At 34.2% G+C, this 27993-nt stretch overlaps 3 protein-coding genes across 3 annotated transcripts in view; 1 reads left to right on the top strand and 2 right to left on the bottom strand.

Moving 5' to 3' along the window:
- Positions 1-130: 130 nt before the first annotated feature.
- Positions 131-5445, top strand: LOC117341359 (lambda-crystallin homolog). Its single transcript, XM_033903218.1, has 6 exons — positions 131-196; positions 665-899; positions 1466-1630; positions 2039-2233; positions 2582-2687; positions 5095-5445. Exons 1-6 carry the CDS (start codon positions 156-158, stop codon positions 5310-5312), a joined length of 960 nt encoding a protein of 319 aa, XP_033759109.1. The 5' UTR covers positions 131-155; the 3' UTR covers positions 5313-5445.
- A 350-nt stretch (positions 5446-5795) lies between these two features.
- Positions 5796-12079, bottom strand: LOC117321661 (coiled-coil domain-containing protein 12-like). The gene is made up of 5 exons (XM_033876168.1): positions 11901-12079; positions 9670-9746; positions 9207-9268; positions 8494-8605; positions 5796-7870 (listed from the first exon to the last, which is right to left on the bottom strand). Exons 1-5 carry the CDS (start codon positions 12035-12037, stop codon positions 7788-7790), a joined length of 471 nt encoding a protein of 156 aa, XP_033732059.1. The 5' UTR covers positions 12038-12079; the 3' UTR covers positions 5796-7787.
- A 1396-nt stretch (positions 12080-13475) lies between these two features.
- LOC117321660 overlaps positions 13476-27993 on the bottom strand; it is a 28929-nt gene continuing 14411 nt past the window's right edge. Inside the window, exons 2-3 of the mRNA XM_033876167.1 lie at positions 25696-25832; positions 13476-16634 (exon numbers count right to left, since the gene is read on the bottom strand). Of these exons, the coding sequence (XP_033732058.1) occupies positions 16347-16634; positions 25696-25832 (425 nt within the window). The 3' untranslated portion in view covers positions 13476-16346. The remainder of the gene's footprint in view (positions 16635-25695; positions 25833-27993) is intronic.

Raw genomic sequence — 27993 nt, 5'->3', positions numbered from 1 at the left:
ACTGACATAATCAGTTTCCATACAGGTTTTTAAAATAGCTAGCTCTCAGTGTACCAGCATTCCAAAGAGTTTGTCTCGCAGTCAGATAACAAGACGGTCAAGGCCTACATACATATGTACAAACCTTATCTTTATTCTCTAGCAAATCTACCGAAATGGCAGCCAGACAGGGACATCAAGTCGCCATTATTGGCAGGTACTAATGTCAGTTTTGTTTATTTCGTCAAGAGTAGTTTGTTATGAATATGAAATGGTACTTGATTGGCATCCGAGGAATTTCCAATTACAATATATGTTTGAGGTTTGATCGAAATGTCCAATAAGCACTATAGCTCCGAATTCAATTATGGCACGATGGACATGTTACGTTTTTGTCTATTTGATTTGAACATTTAACTGAGTGGTTAAAAAGGTGTGAAATAACAAGCTTGGTTACTTAATACATAATTGAACACAGGTACTAGTTAATAATGGCATATGTAGATTAATATACACGTAAAATAAATATATAATACTTGAATAAATGATTGATCTGCACAGACAATAAATGATTGTGATTATAGAACTACGTTTTGTAAACGGAATTAAAAACAAATATAGAATGCCGTTAACTCAGGCACAGTATTAATCCATTATTGTGAAATCATTTTTGCTCTCTTTCAAGTGGTATAATTGGCCGGAATTGGGCAATGGTATTCGCTTCTGGTGGTTGCAACGTAAGAATTTTCGACAATGACAAAGATCAGCTACAAAGTGCATTGATGGCGGTAAAACAAACGCTGGAACAATATGAACAGGATGGGATTCTGAAAGGCTCGGATTCAGCGGCGGATCAGATTTCTAGGATCAGGGGGTGCTCCTCCGCCAAGGAATGTGTGTCTGGCGCTAGTTTTGTTATGGTACATTTTCCTCTATTACATATTAAGTATATCTGTAACACATGATGGATTAATATCAATCCCGTTATCAGACTTGTTTTTATCAGAGCGACAGTTACATAGGTGTGTCTAAATTTTGTGTATAAATATATTGCTATACCTGTCTAGAGAATTACTACTAAGGGGATATACCCGACAAGCTAGTAGTTCTCGAGACTTATTCTGTTACAAAAATGTACAGAAATGACTACTTTAGTTCTTATGAAAATCCCATATGACGATTTTCGAAGCCTTCCCGATTTACTTCCGCGTCGGTTATCGCGATCTTTTTCCATTCTCCATATGTATCATGTATTTGTATGTAAATGAGCAGTAAAGCGTTATGCAAATGAATTTATTTTCATTGCTTTCGCTCATTCAAACTGACGACAGAAAAGATATTTTTTGACAGCAAGACATTTTGAAACTTTTCTGGAATATCGCTTTTAAACAGCAGCATGTTCTGTTTGCGTTGTACCATACAGGAAAACAACATGTATTTATGGAACAACAGCATAACAAGTTAAATTATCTATATTTCTCTCTAGGAATGTGTCCCTGAACGGCTGCACATCAAGAGAAGTGTGCTCAGCCAGATAGACCTCTATGTCGATGGCGATGATGTCATCATTGCGAGTTCAACGTCTTCCATTTTCGCTTCTGTACTGTCAGAGGGCATGCAACATAAACGACAGGTCATAGTAACCCACCCGGTATGATTGACATCCTTTATATCTGTTACTAATTAAAGCATACTAGATGGACATTTTCTGTTTGATACAATAGTATACGGGCATACAGGTATGACTTCGTACTGCAAGTTATAATGATAATCAAGGCATGGCTACACGCTACACGATGTGGTTATGGAATCATTTTGAGTGTTGATGTTTTCAGAAAAACAAAAGCATAACAGAACCATCTTACTTTAACCAGAGTGTCAAAGCCAGCAAAACATGAAGATATATCAATTGATGCTTCGCTTACATTTGAACCAAATAATTAATTGAAAGCGTATATAAAATATAGACATCCCCTATGAGTGAAGCACGGTCAAGACATAAAATGTCTATGCACATACATATACAATTTATATTTTTATGGTGATTTGTACTCTCCAGCTAAACCCGCCATATTTCCTGCCATTTGTGGAGGTGGTGCCTGCACCCTGGACAGACAAGGACATCACTGGACGGACATGTCAGATCCTTTCGGACGTAGGAATGACCCCGGCGGTCCTCCACAAGGAAACCAAAGGATTCCTTATCTGTAGGATCCAACACGCCATTACGGCGGAGTGCTTCAAACTTATCAGAGTATATGTTATTAAAAAGTTTGTGAAGTCATATTTTGATAATTTGATGCTTTTTAAGGGTTTGTCGAGTTAGTTTTTTTTTGTTTTGCTTTTTTATCTTATTTTTTTTTTCTTTTTTTTATTGTAATCTCTCTTTATGTTTGTTAATAACACTAGAATATTACCTTGTTATAGTATAGATTAGATGCACTAAAATATATAGTTCTACATGTAGTAATATAAGACTAAATGACTTTTCAAAAGTTCACTGGGGTAGAGTAACAAGTAATGGGGTTAACGCATCCATGTTTCTGATATTTCCTTACATAGTATTCACACTTTACATGTACATTTCCTCTCTTTCTATCAGGACGGAATAGTTACTCCTGAGGATATCGACAAACTAATGCCAGACGGACTAGGGAGAAGATATGCCTTTCTTGGGGCTCTGGAGGCATCATATCTCAACGCAAACGGTAAGGACCTAGAGGCACATACATGGTGTTAAGTGTACGCTCACCACCAGGTACGTGAAGAACACTATGAGTCAGATGATATATAGTGTACATTGTACGTCCATTTATGAGACGCTTTAAGAACGTTCACTATGGGACACGTGAAGAATGGTGTACGTTCACTATGGGACACATGAAGAATGGTGTACGTTCACTATGAGACACGTGAAGAATGGTGTACGTTCACTATGAGACACGTGAAGAATGGTGTACGTTCACTATGAGACACGTGTAGAATATTGAACGTTCATTATGAGACACGTGATGTATAATGTACGTTCACTTTGGGACATGTGAAGAATAGTGTACGTTCATCATGAGGGATACAGAGAAGTATATGTTCACTATGACATACGTTAACTTAAAGTGTAGGTTCACTAGGAATCATGACACGTATAGAGTATGTCTACTATGAGACTTGTGAAGTGAGAGTACATTCATCATGAGACATGAAGTATAGCGTAGTTCACTGAGACATGTGAAGTGAGTTGTACATTCATCATGAGACATGATGTATAGCGTAGTTTACCGAGACATGTGAAGTGAGAGTACATTCATCATAAGACATGAAGTATAGCGTAGTTCACTGAGAAATGTGAAGTGAGTTGTACATTCATCATGAGACATGAAGTATAGCGTAGTTCACGGAGACATGTGAAGTGAGTTGTACATTCATCATGAGACATGAAGTATAGCGTAGTTCAGAGACATGTGAAGTGAGAGTACATTCATCATGAGACATGAAGTATAGCGTAGTTCACTGAGACATGTGAAGTGAGAGTACATTCATCATGAGACATGAAATATAGCGTAGTTTACCGAGACATGTGAAGTGAGAGTACATTCATCATGAGTTGTGAAGTATAGCGTAGTTCACTGAGACATGTGAAGTGAGAGTACATTCATCATGAGACATGAAGTAAAGCGTAGTTCACCAGACATGTGAAGTGAGAGTACATTCATCATGAGACATGAAGTATAGCGTAGTTCACGGAGACATGTGAAGTGAGAGTACATTCATCATGAGACATGAAGTATAGCGTAGTTTACTGAGACATGTGAAGTGAGAGTACATTCACCATGAGACATGAAATATAGCGTAGTTTACTGAGACATGTGAAGTGAGAGTACATTCATCATGAGACATGAAGTATAGCGTAGTTCACTGAGACATGTGAAGTGAGAGTACATTCATCATGAGACATGAAGTATAGCGTAGTTCACAGAGACATGTGAAGTGAGAGTACATTCATCATGAGACATGAAGTATAGCGTAGTTCACTGAGACATGTGAAGTGAGAGTACATGCATCATGAGACATGAAGTATAGCGTAGTTCACTGAGACATGTGAAGTGAGAGTACATTCATCATGAGACATGAAGTATAGCGTAGTTCACTGAGACATGTGAAGTGAGTTGTACATTCATCATGAGACATGAAATATAGCGTAGTTCACTGAGACATGTGAAGTGAGTTGTACATTCATCATGAGACATGAAATATAGCGTAGTTCAGCAGACATGTGAAGTGAGTTGTACATTCATCATGAGACATGAAGTATAGCGTAGTTCACCAGACATGTGAAGTGAGAGTACATTCATCATGAGTTGTGAAGTATAGCGTAGTTCACTGAAACATGTGAAGTGAGAGTACATTCATCATGAGACATGAAAGATAGCGTAGTTTACCGAGACATGTGAAGTGAGAGTACATTCATCATGAGACATGAAGTATTGTGTACGTTAACCTCTATGGGACATGTGATGTATAGTATACGTTCACTATGAGACACGTGAAGAATAGTGCATGTTCACCAAGAGACGTGTGAAGAAAAGTGTTTTATTACCATGACAGTGAAACATGGAGTACATTCACCTTTTGAGTCATGGTCAATAATATATATCAGAGACCAACTTCTCATGTACAGTTGAGTGTAGACTAAAGGTTACACCCAAGTGCACTCCGAGTGCACTCCATTTAGACTTGGAGTGCACTCCGTTTGGACTCCAGGTAAACTTGAAATGCACTCCAAGTGGACTCCGAGTCTACCTGGAGTCCTATAAGACACCATGCCTATACCCCAGTTCTATAATCAGACTACATCATATATATATATTGATACTTTGATGCTTTTAATATAATTTACATATAAATATAGATTTTTACAAATTACTTTTGTTCTGTTAATATTACTACTAACATTTGTTTAGTCTACTAGGGATATTTCTTTTATTGTTAATACATGGTAATATCATATACCTACATATTAAATTTATTAAGATCCATAAAAGACTGTATACAATTTATGCTATAATCAGGTTTCTATGAAAGTTAATGTATGTTACCTGTTTTCCATTTTGTAAACAGGAATGAAGGACTTTTGCGAACGCTATGGAGATACCCTATATGAACTCCAACAGGATTTCGGCCCTCCAATAAAACTAGAAGGGGCACCTCTAGACACGATCGAGGAGGATATAGGAAAACGGATCCCCCTGGATCAGATACAGAAAAAACGGGACTGGAGGGACAAGCGCCTTGCTGAACTAGACAAGTTTATCAATAAAACGAAGACATGTCTCTAACATTGATGAACTGACAGTAAAAGTGGGATGTTTTGTATTTGATATTGAATAAAATATACAGATTTATTCTAAGCTTCATCATGACGATGCAGTACATTTTCAATGCAATTGATCAGACTAAAAGTTTTTAATCGGAAATAAGAAATTTAAGGAAAAGTAGAATAGAATCAATGCAGAGCATGAGTAGTTGAATAAGAAGGAAAAGGGTACATGAGGATATGACAATGAACTAAGATATATTAAATAAAGAACTAATTGAACATAAAAAAAATCAGAAACAAACACATTGAAAATAAAAAAAAAACATAAAATACTGAAACTAAATAATATTTCTTTGTGATAATATTAAAACTTCCATCTCCAAAATAAATTTAAAAAAACATGAACGCCCCTAAGATCTACAAGTTGTATTCAGTATATAGAGATGTACATCAAGTGCTTATCTACATGTACCTGCTTCTAGAGAGAGAAACAAGCAAGATAAAAAGATATGGCAATATTTATTATGTTTTGTTCTCACTTACAAGTACATACAATACAGTGCATTTTTAAGATATCATACCTTACATTGCTGTTTACAGAGCATGTACCTACAATCTCACAATAATGTTTCTTCATTCATCTTCAGAGAGTACCATTCAAACATCTGATAAGTCACATTAAGTCAATTATACACTATACAATTATACACTGTCACATTGTTTGATGCCCAGAGTTGATTACACTACACTACGCTACACTTATCACAGGTGAAAAGTGTAGTGTAGTGTAATTAACCGTGGGTATCAGATAATGACTCTGTCACAAACTTCCATAATCTAATTTTCACTTTCACAAGTTTGCAATTCATCGTTATATTACAGACCTATCACATATACTCGTCTCTCATATCTTCTTATAAAATGTTACATTTTCACATACAAATACATCATAACACGCAATCATACCCTATATATATAATACATTATCTCACACATTGTATCATCACCTTTATTACAACCTGACATTAAATGGTAAATGAAATCACATATCCAAATTCCCTGTATTCCTTTATGTTAGATAACATCAACACTAAAGATCATGATGTGTGGAACTTTAAAAAATTTTAAAAGTACAAAATGTATCCCAAAATAAACAGTGTACATATAATTTTTAAAGTCAAAGTAAGTATTCTTGTATAACAGAACAATTACATGTGCAAAGTATAACACAGTACATGTATTTAAACAATATAAAATGTATGAACCAGTGACATATGAACCAGTGACATGTGATCATGAACCAGTGACATATGAACCAGTGACATGTGAGCTAGAGACATGTGAACCATTGTCATAAGAGCCAGGACATGTGAACAAGTGAACATGTGAACCAGTGACATGCGAACCAGTGACATGCGAGCTAGTGACATGTGAACAAGTGACATGTGAGCCAGTGACATGTGAACCAGTGACATATGAACCAGTGACATGTGATCATGAACCAGTGACATATGAACCAGTGACATGTGAGCTACAGACATGTGAACCAGGACATGTGAACAAGTGAACATGTGAACCAGTGACATGTGAACCAGTGACATGCGAGCTAGTGACATGTGAACAAGTGACATGTGAGCCAGTGACATGTGAACCAGTGACATATGAACCAGTGTCATAGAACCAGGACATGTGAACAAGTGTCATAAGAACCAGGACATGTGAATAAGTGAACATGTGAACCAGTGACATATGAATCAGTTACATGTGAGCCAGTGACATGTGAACCATTGTCATAAGAACCAGGACATGTGAACAAGTGAACATGTGAACCAGTGATATATGAACCAGTGACATGTGAACTAGTGACATGTGAACCAGTGACACTTGAACAAGTATGATAGGTGCACCAGCATACATGTGAACCAGTGACATCTGAACCAGTGGACATGTGATTTTACCTCTGTTGTGCTGCCTTCAGCATGGGTATGGGTTTTTTTTTAAGTTTTGTAAGTCTTATTGATTCATTGTTACTCAGTAACAAAATTTGATGAACAGCGAGTCTTAATGCTGGTAGTTCATGGTATAACCTAACACTGACACACAGTGATGTCATTGTATGTCTGATTCACACCTTACTTTAAGATATAAGTCAGATCATCAACACAACAATGTCTAAATCCACAGATGAAGAACAATTTACAACTCATTTTTAAGACAGAAAATATGCTACAGATGACAATTGTTGTTTAATAATTTTGTTAATGAAATTGTCCACACCTTACTGATAATTCAAGACAAATGTCTGGTATTGATTACATTCTCTCCTGTTGTGAGTTAGTATCCCTGATATTACATTTGTCAGTGTCTGCCATGTAACAAATGACATGAGTTGTGTCCCTTGGTTCTCGGATCATTTACTCCTGGGACTGCAGACTCCTTTACTCCTTTCCATTTGGATAGAATGTCTTCCTGCTGTATCCCACTAATAACTCGGTCAATCATCGTCCTGGACATTCTGAGTCATAGCTGCATTAACCATAGTGGCCAGATCTTCATTGCTGGATTTCAATCTCTCTCCTGAAGAAAAGAAAACATTTTTGCAAAAATTTTAATGTGTGTTTGGTTTTTTTCTCTGTCTAATTAATTTTGTATCTGCTGAATTTTTTAAAGTAGTACTTACTACAGTAGCTCTTACTTTATATTTCTTCAACTAAAAATAATTCCCATAAAATTGTCCTGATAGGGCCTCTGTGTTAAGAGTTCAAATAAGAAGACTAAATTAAACCATTCAAAACCTCTTTATTGGTAATGCTCAAGTATGTTGTGATTAAGTACACATACTTATATTTAATCCTACAAACTATTTAACAAAAATGTTATAAGTTTAAAATTTAGAAGTTGGTCAGGATGTTGGGAAAATAGATTCTGTGAATTTTACTGAATTACCAGAATTTTGGAAATGAATAAGTTTATGTACAGAAAAACAACAGTCAACTCTGATTTTGACCAAAACGTTTTTAAACATTTTTTTCTCTTTCATTTTCAGCATGAACAAGCTCAGCAGTCTCTTACTCTGACATCAAATAACCAATAAGTTTAAATAATAATGAATGATTGAACACACTATGAAATGCGTGATTGTTTGTACTTATGAAAAAAAAATCATTTTCATAATGTATCAATTGCATTTCTGTACTTACGTATAAGTTCTGCTATAGCTCTCTGAGTTCTCTTTTCCAACTTTTCCAATTTCTTAGCTACATCACGCTTCAAATCCCAATCTGGTTTCCTTGGCGCCAAATTCATTATATCCTATAAATACATAACAAAATAGAATATATATATACGTATTATAATCATAAAATTTCAGGAAATATTATGAATCAGTCACTGAAACATGTTACAATCCAAAACATCCAGTTTTTACATTAATAAGAAAAACAATATTTTTATTTTGATACAATGCAGAATACACAATATCATTGTTCAATTTAGTGAAATGTTTGTCTTTGAAACAATGGATGAAATACAATGTTTCATGTTGTTGTTAACTATTAATACTTATTATAACTGTACCTGTACAGTAGTACAAGGAATATCACCATTTACACAATAATCTGTCATTAGTGACTATGGTTATGATGGTGCTTTAAGGAATTGCCGATATATTTACCACCTCTCCCTTAACTTCCTGTATTGTTCCTATAAGTCCTATTAAACCAATACTACCTACAGTTGTATATATGTACTTACCACCTCTCCCACAACTTCCTGTATTGTTCCTATAAGTCCTATTAAACCAATACTACCTACAGTTCTATATATGTACTTACCACCTCTCCCTTAACTTCCTGTATTGTTCCTATAAGTCCTATTAAACCAATACTACCTACAGTTCTATATATGTACTTACCACCTCTTCCACAACTTCCTTTGTTATTGATGCCTCCAGTTGAGATTGAATTTTCTCTGTAACTGTAAACAAAAATGTACAATGTAAGGTAATTGAGATTGAATTTTCCCTGTAACTGTAAATAAAACTGTACAAAACTAGACACCATGACAAATTTTAGCGATTCCATTATTAGATGCCAACCTAGCAATCATCCAATGAAAGATTTGTTCTTGAAATGTTAACCATGTAAGTAGCAAGCACATTGCACAATGTAAATACTCCATAAACGGTTCTCAAGTGCATTAAGTTGATGATTTTTAAGTTAATAATTAAAGAGAAATCACATTATGTTTTTTTTGCTTCTTCACTTTTCATTATTTGTTTTTTTTTCTTTTCTGTTTTTATTTTATTTTTGTCCTTGGGAGTTAATGTTAAGGTGGGTGCACCTATTTGTTATTTTTATTTTTTTTTCATTTCATACCATCTGCTGGCTTTGCTACTGGTATTGCCTGTTCCTTTAAACTGTTATCCTGGGGTTTGTAGCTTCTGAAGACAGGTCTGCAATGTGAAAACAAGAGAAGCACAAATAAAACATGATATTTATATACAGTCTAACAGAACAGATATGTATAATAAGGGAAAAAATAAAGCATCGATTCTATGGCGATGATGTTCACCAATTTAGCCCCTTTTAACAGCTTCTGCGTGACTTCAATTTTACTCGTTAAACCATTTAAAATATTAAATAAATTAACAAAATTGATCCTCAGGTATTCCCTGCAGATGATGGGTCGATGATTGTGGCATGTAAAATATAGTGTAATGCACTATTTTGAGTTGAAGCAGCTTTTTTTTATATAAAGTGAGTTGAGTAAGTAACTGGGTGATTAGATGTTGTAGATCGTGAGTTTGAACCCCATTCTGGGCACAAGTCACAAAGTTGCCTTCCTTTGTGTTAAATATTTGAATTTCCTGTCGCAATGGTACAGTGTTGAATTTAATCATGTAAGATATGTATGTGCAAATGCATCTATTGATGTATATTTATAAGTGCAATATAGACAATTTGTCCTATGACCATATATCGGGAGTATCTGCCAACCATCATTGTGCCATTGAAACATTCTCAACCATCATTGTGCCATAGAAACATTCTTTTTTAAGAACATGGATTTAGTGAAGTGCTATAAGCAGCAGGTTTGGTTTGGCTTTGGATTGTTTATTCTACATCATTATGTCCTGTCAACAGCCTCCCCTGTGTGTGAGATGCATGCGTGTGGTGAGTGAACTGTGTTTCTTTAACTTTTAATGAAATATAAAACTTAAGTCAACTAAGTGTTAAACTGTTAGGTCTTGATATTGGTTTTCTTTTGAAGTTTGATATACATATCCCTCATCTTTGTAGGAATGCTTCTAAACAACTTGCTGTTTTAAAAAGACTGGGGAATAATCTTACCAAGAAAAGAAAAATTACAATTTCAAAGGCTTTTATATATATTATTATCAAATTCTAATTATTATCTGCTTGCCTGGCACTGTTGTGCACTTACAAACACTAGGAAAATGTAGAAAGTACAGGAGCATGCTCCGACTTCGCTTATTGAAAATGACTATGTTTCCCCAGTTACTAATATTTCAAGAAGATTTAAACATGATTTTTTACATGTGACACATAATAAATATATGGTCTCATAGGTTTTTTAAGATTTTAAATGGTATGTCACCATCTATATTACAAGGTCTTATTGAGAGGAAATTTTTTTTTTATAATCTTAGACAGGATAATCTGGTAAGGATTTCAAGGTTGAACATCTCCACTTACAGGAAGAGATCGTTGCAGTTTATGGCCTTTCATGATCAGATGTGGAACAGTTTACCAAATCAGCTACATGTATATGATTAGCTGATAATTACAAGCCATTTTGAAGACTGCTCCACACCTTGGATACTGAGGTCTATTCATGTGCCATCTGCACTCACAGTGCAGTGTAAATTGTTCCCCCCTTGGAGTCCTTCACCAGCTTTCTTCATTAAATAACAGTGCAATGTTTTAAAATCTCTTAAAAAACATTATATTAGTGTATACTATGTCAATTTGTATAGTGTGCTATGTTAGCATATATCATACATTACACTTTAATAGTATAATCTATTCTTTAGCGATGCTTGTGAGAGTTTCAAGAGTCCATTATTTAATAAGACAATATTAAACTATTAAGACAATATTAAACTATTATCTTAGTTAATACTATTAAACTGTGATAGATCTATATATATATTAATTTGTTACAATTCATGCATGCACTGTGTGCATGTGATCATGCTAATTACACTTATGTTTGTCACAAGAATAGCACTGCAGTACTAATGTTGTCCGGTTTTGAAATATGTAACTTTGAATTCAATTTCTTGACTCTTGAAGTATCAAAACATGTATAACTGTTAACATAGTATTTAATTGGGAGTGCTTTTAATTACTAGGAACTGATGTTTCAAAAGTTCAGATAATTTCACAGGCGTTTGAAGTTCCTTATTTTTATATGGTATTATATCTCAATTCACAGTCAGAACTTCAAATGCCTGTGGTAATTTTCTTCAATGCGCGTTTATATAGATCGCCAAAACTACCAAAACTGGAAATAAAAACGTCAACAGTTTCAGTTCAACATTACAGACATGTCATAATTCAAAGTGTATATGATTAACTCTCACTTCGGCAAAGCCTCCATTACATCTGTTTCCATATCATTTTCGCCAGGCTCGACAGACTGGTTCTGTTTTGTTTTCAAAGCTCGAAGTCTCTCCTTTCTCTTCCTCGCAGCCTCCTCCATAGAGCCAACCGACGCCATGCTTTCGCCTTTTCTGTGTTATTCAGAGGTTTTGATTGGTAGACAAATACCTGTGTCCATTCCAAACGTTCTAATGATGTTATGCTAACTACTGGTCCGGATAACGGCACATCATTCACCGGATAAGGGGAGGTAGTAAATCGTGTACTGTGATTTTATGATTGTAAAAATGTAATATTAAGCGATGTATTCTATCTTATTATGTCAAGAAGTCGCATTTTTTTCTATCAGAGAAAACATGAACGCGCCAACCTTCAGTAACAGCTTGAACAGTAGAGTATAGGTATTTGCTTTTTTTTGATATGCTGATATTCGTAGTAGAAAATGTTCTGCAAGTATGCAACTGATTGTATTTTATATGTCACTGTTTCGAATGATATCTAATGATCGCATACACTCCATATTACAATGTCTCACAAATCTTTACGCCATGTTATGGCTGGACAGGACTGAATAACCTAGTTTAACGGGAGGTAACTCGTATATTATATACATGTACACTCATATATATTTCGATGCATTATGAAAAAACGTTGACAGCTATACTGTATAGCTAGGGCCTGTTCGTTTATGCGGACAAACTGTTTCGTCACTTTTTAAATGTAATATTTCAAACATATATCTTGACGGACCTTCAAATGTTAATACAGGCCATAGAAGTCTTTGTCAAGGCTCGTCTGAAAACAATATAAAATCACCAGGTCCGTCTTTATTTCATAAACGAACAACAACCGTTTGAACCGCAAACACGAAAACGACCACAGTGGAACCTTAAAAGTTGAAACTGAAGTCGGATGAACAAGAAGCAAAGAGTAATATATACAGGAAAATCTACAGTAATGTGCATGTTTGCTAATATAAATACGGATACTATGAATGTATACCCACCCCTATTCATCCTATGTAACTATATTTCGTAAGTACCTGCACAGTGTACACTGTACAATCCACCAAAATGGAGTTTTCCAACAACAGGAACAGTTAAACACGTAAAATGTTTCCCGATACTAAATATGTCAAAAGAAAAAAATGGTAGAAATAACTGTAAAACTATATTTATGATTTTCCAGTTTCTTTGTTAAGATATGAGGCATTATAACAGTGGTATTCACTTCTGCATTTTACTATGAAACGCTATAATCTTGATTACATGTATGTATATTAAAATAGAATGATACATAGCTGATTGTACATATATCTATTCGTTTTGTATTGTGTTATAATCAGAGAAATTCATTGAGAAGAGATATGCGATGTCTGGCCAAAATAACTGTGTTTTTTTTCCATTATTGAGAAAGAAGATAGGTCATAATAACATCGCTTCGTTTTGCAAAACCGACTTTCCAAACCATTACACAGAGGGGAAAGGTCCTAAAGACAAGTATTTCAAATATTCAGTTGAAAAGTATAGGGCTTGAAAAAATAAGAAACATAACTAATCATTTATAGATAGTTTTATTCCACACACGCTACAGCGATACACTTGAAGACAAACAATATACACAAAAGTACAATAAGAATCTAGATTTAAAAAAATCAAAATCGATAAAGTATATATGGAACACAAATATATTCAAATGTGAAATTATTTCTATTAAACATGATAACAAGATGAAATGATGAAAACATGAAACCAGTATGGAAATAAGAGTGTTTAAGTTAGTGAACGTATGTTTTTCTTCGCACTGTAGTACTTAAAACACCGAATTCTGGTGTGAACAAGTTGTTGTGGAAGATGAGATAAAAAGACCAAGTCTCAGTTTAGTCACAGTTTTCTACGAGAGAATTTCCGTCTACGCTGATAACTGTTTATGGTTGCCGAATGTCATATGCCGAGATTTCAGTACCAGCCGGGTTGGACGAGACTACTATAAGTACCACACTTATTTCAGGTCTGAATTAACAATTGGATTTAAGTTTACAATTCCGGTCATAACAATGAAATGTGAAAATAAAGTCTTCCGATAATAATATGACAATTGACACCATGGCATGATGACAGTAATAATACATATACATTGTAGCATATGACAATAATAATTTATAACCTGGTGCAAAAATATGAATGCGATGGGATGTCTACAAGTGTCTTAAATGCACACACCAAAAGGATAATACATTATGTATATCGAGACACAACATTAATTAAACATTGAATTAATAACCAAATAATTCATTAGTAAGGAATAAACGTACATTAAAATATGTTGATTCATAACGATGGACAATATACCTTCAAAACTTCACTATAACAATGGATACAGATAGGAAACGTTTTGATTTTAATTGTGATATCCACAGAGTATACAATATGTAAATACATGTACAACAAACAATGAATTATGACGACAGTATGGATACTTTTGTTAATACAATGTATTGGTAGATATGTAAATTAATCTAGAGGACAGGTGATGACGTGTTAGGTTCTGGAGTACTTACAATTTACCTATATCCTTAATAGGTTAATTATGGCTTTGTCAAGTAGAGGTTTACTGTTGACGCATAACATATTATAATGGTCAACATTAGGGCAATGTTGATTTTTTTTAATGATTGGTGTATGGAACTAATGCCCTCTCCGGTCACAATAGATACTCAAGTAATATTGATTCAATATTGATTCTAATTGACGCAATGTTGATATATAGAGATATTTAATGTGGACGTATTCCATTGGAAACAACATATTAGTATAAGACTGGCCACCATTCCCTACTTTTGTGTACATAATTGCCAAGCTAACTTTAATAGAAGGTTATCTCCCCCTAGTTTGAAACCTATCGGACATAATTGCGACCAAAATTATAAAGCTCAATTTTATTTATAGTTTTAATAATCAAAAGATATGAGGCTTATTTATATTAGTATTATTTATTTCGTATATCTTGCGAAATAATGTTGACTTTTTGCAACCTGCAGACGAAGAGAACAGAAACAAAAGCATAACATGCCTGAGGTAATCCAATTGGCGTACTTTTTTTTGAAATACGCTGCTTTATAATTTGTATTTTACTGGGAAACAATATAAAATATTGTACTAGTTCACATCAGTATTCAAATCATATTGTCTTGTCATTTGAAAATAGTCTATTTGAACTCTTTTGATTTGTATGTTTACGTTGGAGACTATCCATATACAGTATGTCCTAATTTGGTGCTACTAATACGACGCCCATTTCTATAGCTAGACACTTCAAAGTCTACTACGGAAACCAAGTGTTGGTAATTAAGATAATCTCAAATAAATCTTGATAAGCAGATGCATTTAAAAAAAAACGTTATGTTTTGCATGAAAATATGAGCTGAGGTGTAACACGATAAGACGGCATTCAGTACCACACGTGACAACAAGCGGAATACATCGCCTACAATATATATTGGAGTAGTTAGGAAGTTCGATGTAATGGAGGATGGTTAGTGTTAAAAGGGGGTTAACCTTACCTATTCACTCTCGATATAGTTTATTGTATTTCAAAACCCAGTACATTGGTTTAACCATAAGCATGACAGAAGAGAGTTGAAAAATACTATACATGTCATAGGCTTAACCTCTGTAAGTAGATATAACGAAATTGTCAATATTTTTAATATCTTGAATCTTATAGGTGTTAAATCAATTGTTTTATCCTTGTTTTTGCCGATCACACCTTTTATTTTGCCCCACATGTACCTCTTTAATTAAATATGGCGTAATTGTATATTTATTCCCACGAACTCAGCAAATACCTTATACTTTATAGGTATTTAATCGATTTTTATTTTTAATTTGCCGTTCACATCTTTTTGTCAAACAATACCACACGAATTTACCGACCGTCTACTTCCTATAACATCACTACAGACCTAACAGTGATACACAGACCTCACACCATTAGGTGTCAACACACTAACGTCCTCCATCTATACGGACGACAATTCACAATACAGGATGCAAAACAATAAAACTCAGATATTTATCCTCTGAAACCAATCTTTCTATGTAAGTCGATATATCTGATATAAACGTCACTTGACCATGAACCATAATATTATATTATATTTTCTAAATAAATATTGCAACGTTGTCATATAAATGCACCATGTTCTTGCCAGTTTCAATTCTAAACGAAAATACATGTTTCTGTGTGATAGGAATTTGAACAAGAGTTGGCACCGGTTGTTTAAACACATACTAGGTATCAAGTAATGAATCAGTGCTAATCTGAAATGCTTGAAATGGCAGTGTCCAATCTAGAATTAAATCAGCGGTATCCACATCTCACTAACCCTATCGAATGCTGCCTATTTATCGATCATATTTAATGTCTCAATGCCAAACAATCCAAGATGCGAGCATGACTTCAGCTGCTAAAATGCCCCGGAATACGCCTGTCGTTGGTGCTGCCGCGCTTGTCGTGTTGTAGTAGAGACTAAAAGGCAGTAAACCCATAGAGAACGGTAAACTGTTGCATCCTTCATTTTCGCAACAGAGGAAGCAATTATTTTGTTGTGCTGGGTCGCATTCTTTGTTACAATAGTAATGCCGAAGAGTGCAACCTCTAGAGATGCTTTCCAGATAGGACCGGGTTTTGACCATCGTGAATTTCAGGTTTGTCTGTAAAACAATGTCAACAAGTTAACTGAGACAACACACATATTTTTTCTTGTGAAAGTCTACATCTTATTATTAAGCAAATACATCAATTTCTCCAAATATCCGAACGCAACCACATCATCACGTAAACTTGAGTAAACCCCATTGGCCTATCAAACGGCACTTGTCCATTACCTGTATTAAGCTATGAGCTGTATTCACAATAAATAATCACCCGAACGTCTAAATACCCAAGAGAAGTGCAGCATTATATTAGACTCCATACTACAGTATCACTCTATTTCAGACTCTACACTACAGTATCACTTTATTTCAGGCTCTACACTACTGTATAAGCAGCGTTATTTCAGACTTTGCTTCAGTATAAATAGAGGCTACACAACGTGGTTGTTGGATATGGAATTTATTTCACACGAGTAAGTTATCTTTTTTTAGTTACAAAAGACACGAACTTCAGCTAGTGTCTTTTGCAACTTTTAAAAAATAACTTACAAGTGTGAATCAAATTCCATATCCAACAATCACGAGTCGTGTGACTTTTTTCTACCATATATTACATCGGCTTGAATCAAAGGGAAGCTTGACCAAGTATAATTTCGCGTATTCAAATAAAGTGTATCGGTGACATCAAGGACCCGGCAATGTGGCATCATTCGATTATTGATGGCGTCAAAACCAATTGCAGCTTGGGCCAAAGTTCGAATTCTTGACCAATCAAAAGACCGGAAGTTCATATACATGAAGTGGTATATAACATATATGCAATGACTTGAGAGTGGAATAACAGTGTATTGTGGTAGAAACGGCGTTATTACATACTCTATACTACAGTATCAACGTCGAAATATCAGACTCAATACTACAGTATAAACGTCGTAATATCATACTATACACTACAGTATAAACGTCATTATATCAGACTCTATTCTACAGTATCAACGTCGTTATATCAGACTATAAACTACAGTATAAACGTCGTTATATCAGACTCTATACTACAGTATAAACGGCGTTATATCATACTCTATAATACAGTATAAACGTCGTTATATCAGACTCTATACTACAGTATCAACGTCGTTATATCAGACTCTATACTACAGTATAAACGTCCTTATATAAGACTATATACTACAGTATCAACGTCGTTATATCAGACTCTATACTACAGTATAAACGTCGTTATATCAGACCCTATACAACAGTATTAACGTCGTTATATACGACTTTATACTACAGAATAAACGTCGTTATATCAGACTCTATACTACAATATAAACGTCGTTATATCAGACTATATACTACAGTATAAACGTCGTTATATCAGACTCTCTACTACAGTATCAACGCCGTTATATCAGACTCTATGCTACAGTATAAACGTCGTTATATCAGACTCTATACTACACTGTAAACGTCGTTATATCAGACTCTATTCTACAGTATAAACGTCGTTATATCATACACTATACTACAGTATAAACGTCGTTATATCATACTATATACTACAGTATAAACGTCGTTATATCAGACTATATACTACAGTATAACCGTCGTTATATCAGACTATATACTACAGTATAAACGTTGTTATATCAGACTCTATACTACAGTATAAACGTCGTTATATCAGACTCTATACTACAGTATAAACGTCGTTATATCAGACTATATACTACAGTATAAACGTCGTTATATCAGACTCTATACTACAGTATAAACGTCGTTATATCAGACTCTATACTACAGTATCAACGTCGTTATATCAGATTCTATACAACTGTATCAACGTCGTTATATCAGACTCTATACTACAGTATAAACGCCGTTATATCAGACTCTATACTACAGTATAAACGTCGTTATATCAGACTCCATACTACTGTATGAACGTCGTTATATCAGACTCCATACTACTGTATGAACGTCGTTATATCAGACTCTATACTACAGTATGAACGTCGTTATATCGGACTCTATACTTCAATATAAACGTCGTTATATCAGACTCTATACTACACTATAAACGTCGTTATATCAGACTCTATTCTACAGTATAAACGTCGTTATATCATACAATATACTACAGTATAAACGTCGTTATATCATACTATATACTACAGTATAAACGTCGTTATATCAGACTATATACTACAGTATAACCGTCGTTATATCAGACTATATACTACAGTATAAACGTTGTTATATCAGACTCTATACTACAGTATAAACGTCGTTATATCAGACTCTATACTACAGTATAAACGTCGTTATATCAGACTATATACTACAGTATAAACGTCGTTATATCAGACTCTATACTACAGTATAAACGTCGTTATATCAGACTCTATACTACAGTATCAACGTCGTTATATCAGATTCTATACTACTGTATCAACGTCGTTATATCAGACTCTATACTACAGTATAAACGCCGTTATATCAGACTCTATACTACAGTATAAACGTCGTTATATCAGACTCCATACTACTGTATGAACGTCGTTATATCAGACTCCATACTACTGTATGAACGTCGTTATATCAGACTCTATACTACAGTATGAACGTCGTTATATCAGACTCTATACTTCAATATAAACGTCGTTATATCAGACTCTATACTACAATATAAACGTCGTTATATCAGACTCTATACTACAGTATAAACGTCGTTATATCAGACTCTATACTGCAGTATGAACGTCGTTATATCAGACTCTATACTACAGTATAAACGTCGTTATATCAGACTCTGTACTACAGTATCAACGTCGTTTTATCATACACTATACTACAGTATGAACGTCGTTATATCAGACTCTATACTACAGTATAAACGTCGTTATATCAGACTCTATACCACATTATCAACGTCGTTATATGAGACTCTATACTACAGTATAAATGTCGTTATATCAGACTCTATACTACAGTATAAACGTCGTTATATCAGACTCTATACTACAGTATAAACGTCGTTATATCAGACTCTATACTACAGTATAAACGTCGTTATATCAGACTCTATACTACAGTATAAATGTCGTTATATCAGACTCTATACTACAGTATAAACGTCGTTATATCAGACTCTATACGACAGTATAAACGTCCTTGTATCAGACTCTATACCACAGTATAAACGTCGTTATATCAGACTCTATACTACAGTATCAACGTCGTTATATCAGACTCTCTACTACAGTATAAACGTCGTTATATCAGACTCTATACTGCAGTATAGACGTCGTTATATCAGACTCTATACTACAGTATCAACGTCGTTATATCAGACTCTATACTACAGTATAAACGTCGTTATATCAGACTCTATACTACAGTATAAACGTCGTTATATCAGACTCTATACTACAGTATCAACGTCGTTATATCAGACTATATACTACAGTATAAACGTCGTTATATCAGACTCTTTACTACAGTATAAATGTCGTTATATCAGACTACATACTACAGTATAAACGTCATTATATCAGACTCTATACTTCAGTATAAACGTCGTTATATCAGACTATATACTACAGTATAAACGGCGTTATATCAGACTATATACTACAGTATAAACGTCGTTATATCAGACTATATACTACAGTATAAACGTCGTTATATCAGACTCTGTACTACAGTATAAACGTCGTTATATCAGACTCTATACTACAGTATCAACGTCGTTATATCAGACTATATACTACAGTGTACATCGTTATATCAGACTCTATACCACAGTATAAACGTCGTTATATCAGACTCTATACCACAGTATAAACGTCGTTATATCAGACTCTATACTACAGTATAAACGTCCTTATATAAGACTATATACTACAGTATGAACGTCGCTATATAAGACTATATACTACAGTATGACCGTCGTTATATCAGACTATATACTACAGTATAAACGTCGTTATATCAGACTCTATACTACAATATACACGTCGTTATATCAGACTCTATACTACAGTATATACGTCGTTATATCAGACTCTATACTACAGTATAAACGTCGTCATATCAGACTTCTTCTATTACTACAGTATAAACGCCGTTATATCAGACTCTATACTACAGTATAAACGTCGTTATATCAGACTATATACTACAGTATAGACGTCGTTATATCAGACTCTATACTACAGTATCAACGTCGTTATATCAGACTCTATACTACAGTATAAACGTCGTTATATCAGACTCTATACTACAGTATAAACGTCGTTATATCAGACTCTATACTACAGTATCAACGTCGTTATATCAGACTATATACTACAGTATAAACGTCGTTATATCAGACTCTTTACTACAGTATAAATGTCGTTATATCAGACTACATACTACAGTATAAACGTCATTATATCAGACTCTATACTTCAGTATAAACGTCGTTATATCAGACTATATACTACAGTATAAACGGCGTTATATCAGACTCTCTACTACAGTATAAATGTCGTTATATCAGACTATATACTACAGTATCAACGTCGTTATATCAGACTCTATACTACAGTATAAACGTCGTTATATCAGACTCTATACCACAGTATAAAGGTCGTTATATCAGACTCTGTACTACAGTATAAACGTCGTTATATCAGACTCTATACTACAGTATCAACGTCGTTATATCAGACTATATACTACAGTGTACATCGTTATATCAGACTCTATACCACAGTATAAACGTCGTTATATCAGACTCTATACCACAGTATAAACGTCGTTATATCAGACTCTATACTACAGTATAAACGTCCTTATATAAGACTATATACTACAGTATGAACGTCGCTATATAAGACTATATACTACAGTATGACCGTCGTTATATCAGACTATATACTACAGTATAAACGTCGTTATATCAGACTCTATACTACAATATACACGTCGTTATATCAGACTCTATACTACAGTATATACGTCGTTATATCAGACTCTATACTACAGTATAAACGTCGTCATATCAGACTTCTTCTATTACTACAGTATAAACGTCGTTATATCAGACTCTATACTACAGTATAAACGTCGTTATATCAGACTATATACTACAGTATAAACGTCGTTATATCAGACTCTATACTGCAGTATAGACGTCGTTATATCAGACTCTATACTACAGTATAAACGTCGTTATATCAGACTCTATACTACAGTATAAACGTCGTTATATCAGACTCTATACTACAGTATAAACGTCGTTATATCAGACTATATACTACAGTATAAACGTCGTTATATCAGACTCTCTACTACAGTATTAACGTCGTTATATCAGACTCTATACTACAGTATAAACGTCGTAATATCAGACTCTATACTACAGTATAAACATCGTTATATAAGACTATATACTACAGTATAAACGTCGTTATATCAGACTCTATACCACAGTATAAACGTCGTTATATCAGACTCAATACTACAGTATAAACGTCGTTATATCAGACTCTATACCACAGTATAAACGTCGTTATATCAGACTCAATACTACAGTATAAACGCCGTTATATCAGACTCTATACTACAGTATAAACGTCGTTATATCAGACTCTATACTACAGTATAAACGTCGTTATATCAGACTCTATACTACAGTATCAACGTCGTTATATCAGACTATATACTACAGTATAAACGTCGTTATATCAGACTCTTTACTACAGTATAAATGTCGTTATATCAGACTACATACTACAGTATAAACGTCATTATATCAGACTCTATACTTCAGTATAAACGTCGTTATATCAGACTATATACTACAGTATAAACGGCGTTATATCAGACTCTCTACTACAGTATAAATGTCGTTATATCAGACTATATACTACAGTATAAACGTCGTTATATCAGACTCTGTACTACAGTATAAACGTCGTTATATCAGACTCTATACTACAGTATCAACGTCGTTATATCAGACTATATACTACAGTGTACATCGTTATATCAGACTCTATACCACAGTATAAACGTCGTTATATCAGACTCTATACCACAGTATAAACGTCGTTATATCAGACTCTATACTACAGTATAAACGTCCTTATATAAGACTATATACTACAGTATGAACGTCGCTATATAAGACTATATACTACAGTATGACCGTCGTTATATCAGACTATATACTACAGTATAAACGTCGTTATATCAGACTCTATACTACAATATACACGTCGTTATATCAGACTCTATACTACAGTATATACGTCGTTATATCAGACTCTATACTACAGTATAAACGTCGTCATATCAGACTTCTTCTATTACTACAGTATAAACGCCGTTATATCAGACTCTATACTACAGTATAAACGTCGTTATATCAGACTATATACTACAGTATAGACGTCGTTATATCAGACTCTATACTACAGTATCAACGTCGTTATATCAGACTCTATACTACAGTATAAACGTCGTTATATCAGACTCTATACTACAGTATAAACGTCGTTATATCAGACTCTATACTACAGTATCAACGTCGTTATATCAGACTATATACTACAGTATAAACGTCGTTATATCAGACTCTTTACTACAGTATAAATGTCGTTATATCAGACTACATACTACAGTATAAACGTCATTATATCAGACTCTATACTTCAGTATAAACGTCGTTATATCAGACTATATACTACAGTATAAACGGCGTTATATCAGACTCTCTACTACAGTATAAATGTCGTTATATCAGACTATATACTACAGTATCAACGTCGTTATATCAGACTCTATACTACAGTATAAACGTCGTTATATCAGACTCTATACCACAGTATAAAGGTCGTTATATCAGACTCTGTACTACAGTATAAACGTCGTTATATCAGACTCTATACTACAGTATCAACGTCGTTATATCAGACTATATACTACAGTGTACATCGTTATATCAGACTCTATACCACAGTATAAACGTCGTTATATCAGACTCTATACCACAGTATAAACGTCGTTATATCAGACTCTATACTACAGTATAAACGTCCTTATATAAGACTATATACTACAGTATGAACGTCGCTATATAAGACTATATACTACAGTATGACCGTCGTTATATCAGACTATATACTACAGTATAAACGTCGTTATATCAGACTCTATACTACAATATACACGTCGTTATATCAGACTCTATACTACAGTATATACGTCGTTATATCAGACTCTATACTACAGTATAAACGTCGTCATATCAGACTTCTTCTATTACTACAGTATAAACGCCGTTATATCAGACTCTATACTACAGTATAAACGTCGTTATATCAGACTATATACTACAGTATAAACGTCGTTATATCAGACTCTATACTGCAGTATAGACGTCGTTATATCAGACTCTATACTACAGTATCAACGTCGTTATATCAGACTCTATACTACAGTATAAACGTCGTTATATCAGACTCTATACTACAGTATAAACGTCGTTATATCAGACTATATACTACAGTATAAACGTCGTTATATCAGACTCTCTACTATAGTATGAACGTCGTTATATCAGACTCTATACTACAGTATAAACGTCGTAATATCAGACTCTATACTACAGTATAAACATCGTTATATAAGACTATATACTACAGTATAAACGTCGTTATATCAGACTCTATACCACAGTATAAACGTCGTTATATCAGACTCAATACTACAGTATAAACGTCGTTATATCAGACTCTATACCACAGTATAAACGTCGTTATATCAGACTCAATACTACAGTATAAACGCCGTTATATCAGACTCTATACTACAGTATAAACGTCGTTATATCATACTCTATTCTACAGTATAAACGTCGTTATATCAGACTCTTTACCACAGTATAAACGTCGTTATATCAGACTCTATACCACAGTATAAACGTCGTTATATCAGACTCTATACCACAGTATAAACGTCGTTATATCAGACTATATACTACAGTATAAACGTCCCTATATAAGACTATATACTACAGTATAAACGTTATATCAGACTCTATACCACAGTATAAACGTCGTTATATCAGACTCTATACCACAGTATAAACGTCGTTATATCAGACTATATACTACAGTATAAACGTCCCTATATAAGACTATATACTACAGTATAAACGTTATATCAGACTCTATACCACAGTATAAACGTCGTTATAGACTCTATACTACAGTATAAACGTCGTTATATCAGACTCTATACTACAGTATAAACGTCGTTATATCAGACTCTATACCACAGTATAAACGTCGTTATATCAGACTCTATACTACAGTATAAAGGTCGTTATATCAGACTCTATACTACAGTATAAACGTCGATATATCAGACTCTATACTACAGTATAAAGGTCGTTATATCACTATATACTACAGTATAAATGTCGTTATATCAGACTCTATACTACAGTATAAACGTCGTTATAGACTCTATACTACAGTATAAACGTCGTTATAGACTCTATACCACAGTATAAACGTCGTTATATCAGACTCTATACCACAGTATAAACGTCGTTATATCAGACTCTATACCACAGTATAAACGTCGTTATATCAGACTCTATACCACAGTATAAACGTCGTTATATCAGACTCTATACCACAGTATAAACGTCGTTATATCAGACTATATACTACAGTGTACATCGTTATATCAGACTCTATACTACAGTATAAACGTCGTTATAGACTCTATACCACAGTATAAAGGTCGTTATATCAGACTCCATACTACAGTATAAACGTCGTTATATCAGACTCTATACTACAGTATACACGTCGTTATATCAGACTATAAACTACAGTATAAACGTCGTTTTATCAGACTCTATACTACTGTATAATCGTCGTTATTACAAACTCGATATTACAGTATGAATTTCGTTTAATCAGACTATATACTCCGTATTACGTCATTAATGGCGGTAATACCGATATTACTCTATGACGTTAGATTAGACTCCGGACTATTGTATAAATGATAGTATTTTGAACTCTGTATCATTGTAGATCGGCTATACCTCACAGCTGTAGACGTTGTTATTTCCAGCCGTCTCGCATTCTTGTCTCGTCAGGCCGTAAGGACGAGACACACAGTCATCGGTTCCATTTGTCTGTCCAGCATTCCACTCACAGGTGATGCATTCCAAACCAGAAACTGAAACGGAGAAACGAACATCTGATAACCCATTCAAATGAATCTGAGAATGATACATTGTATGTATTGTCTTGATACACAGCATTGGTGTTTTTAATTACACCATGGTTTGACCAATTAAACATGCTTGCGTTATGTGTACCATGTATCTTAGATCTATCATCTATCGAGTGTAGCGAGCACTTCCAGTTTAGTTCATTGCGTGAAATAGGTACATGTATACGTATATTACTTTAAATGTCTACAAGTGTAAATATGAAGCGTGGCCGTTTCTGGATTGTTATAAAATGCGACTTTTTTGTATTTTCCCGTAGCATAACAACTTGCTTGCATTCCACATTTTCTATCGGTCTTCTGACTCTCAATATTTCAACTAGGATATTGCAATATTTACATAACACATTTTCAAAACATAAACATACAAATGTAGCATCGTTACGAATCAGCAGTCTGGAGATATTTCCCTGGTAGAAAACATGTTGATCATTACTGTCATTATCGCATTACCGGATATCTTTGTTGTGCAGTGCACGTGCTCTTGTAGTGAATGTATTTTTGGAAACTTGTCTTAATATAGTACAGCATGATCCTGAATTTGCATGTAGTTGCAACAGGCACACATGCAGGTGACGTCAGAGAGTTTAAGGGGAAATACAGCAGACAAATTTATTTCTCTATAATTCTTTTATGTATGGAAGATAGCCAACTGTTCTTGTCTCAGCAAACAAAATAAATTGATATACAACAATGTTTCAAAACAAAAACATTACGTATTGTTATCATGATATTAAAGTTTTAGAAAATGACTATCAAATCCAAAAATAACTCTTAGTAAATGATGCTTCTATCAAAACAATTTCCTAAGCTTCAAACATCACTACGTCTAACGGGTTACTTCTGATCACGTCATACTATTTTCACTTTTATATGAAAAGAATAATGTACATTTGTAAGTTTATTTTAATGTGAAAGACAAGTGGGCTAGCGACGTTAAGGGGTTTATGTTATAAACACGATCTCGCTATTACATATTATTTCTTAATTAAAACTCACAAACGAGATAGTTATTCCGATAAAATCTAATTGCTTCTACATATAATGTTAACAATTTTCTTCCCTACCGACGATCATACTTGGGGCTGGGTAAATTGACGAGAAATGCGAAGTAGTATTAAATTAGCCCTCGTGTGGAAAAGCCATGTCTTATGCTGTGACAGTAACTAGGCGAAAGGAATGATAAGGAAAACCTGAAGAAACTTTAATATATGATACACCATAAAAGGGTACAAAAGAAAACCTAAGTTTGGCATAAGTTCCATATTAATTGTCCCATAACACCTCCACCATTTAATTTACAGCGAAGTTAGACTGATAGTAACATTAAAACAAACCGTTACTGACGTAAAGCAGAAATGACAAACAAGGATTTTCTTAGAATACTTAAAAAAAAACTGGTTGGTATATCTAAATTGCCTTGCATGGTAGAAGGATGAATCTATAACATGAATTGAAATATTTATAAACTGGTGGCATTGTAAGCGACCACCATCGATTTTTCCTATGGTTCTATGATGACTTTTAATCCCTCGGGATCGGCCTTGAAGCTTCGCCATCCTATCAAAATGAACGATTTGTTTTGTTAAACTTCTTTAACAGAAATGTGATTCCCAAAGAGACAGACTAAAACGTTAAACATATTGCTTTTCAATAATACATTATGGTAAATGTTTACACTTAGGCAATCTAGATCTGTGGATAGTACGGGGCGTATTAGGGCCACTGTAACACGTATTTTGCAACTTTGTTTTGTTTTTTTTTTTTGTTTTGTTTAACGTCCTACTAACAGACAGGGTCATTTAAAGACGTGCCAGATTTTGGAGGAGGAGGAATGCCTGAGTGCCCGGAGAAAAACCACCGGCCTACGGTCAGTACCTGGCAACTGCCTCACCGTAGGTATCGAACTCGCAACCGAGAGGAGGTCGGGACACCTTAACCACTCGGCCACCGCGGCCCCAGCATACTAGTACATACATAGATACTATATTTTACGTAAGCGATAATCAGTTGTGAATACAAGATAAATAATTTTATTATTTTTTAACTTTTCTCAATTTTCGGGGTAGGATTGATAAAAACAAAAACAAAACAAAACAAAAAACAA

Source organism: Pecten maximus, chromosome 2 (assembly GCF_902652985.1).
Source record: "Pecten maximus chromosome 2, xPecMax1.1, whole genome shotgun sequence".
Classification (NCBI taxonomy): domain Eukaryota; kingdom Metazoa; phylum Mollusca; class Bivalvia; order Pectinida; family Pectinidae; genus Pecten; species Pecten maximus.
The sequence above is the reverse complement of the archived record's forward strand: the minus strand, read 5'-3'. Positions and strand labels throughout refer to the sequence as shown.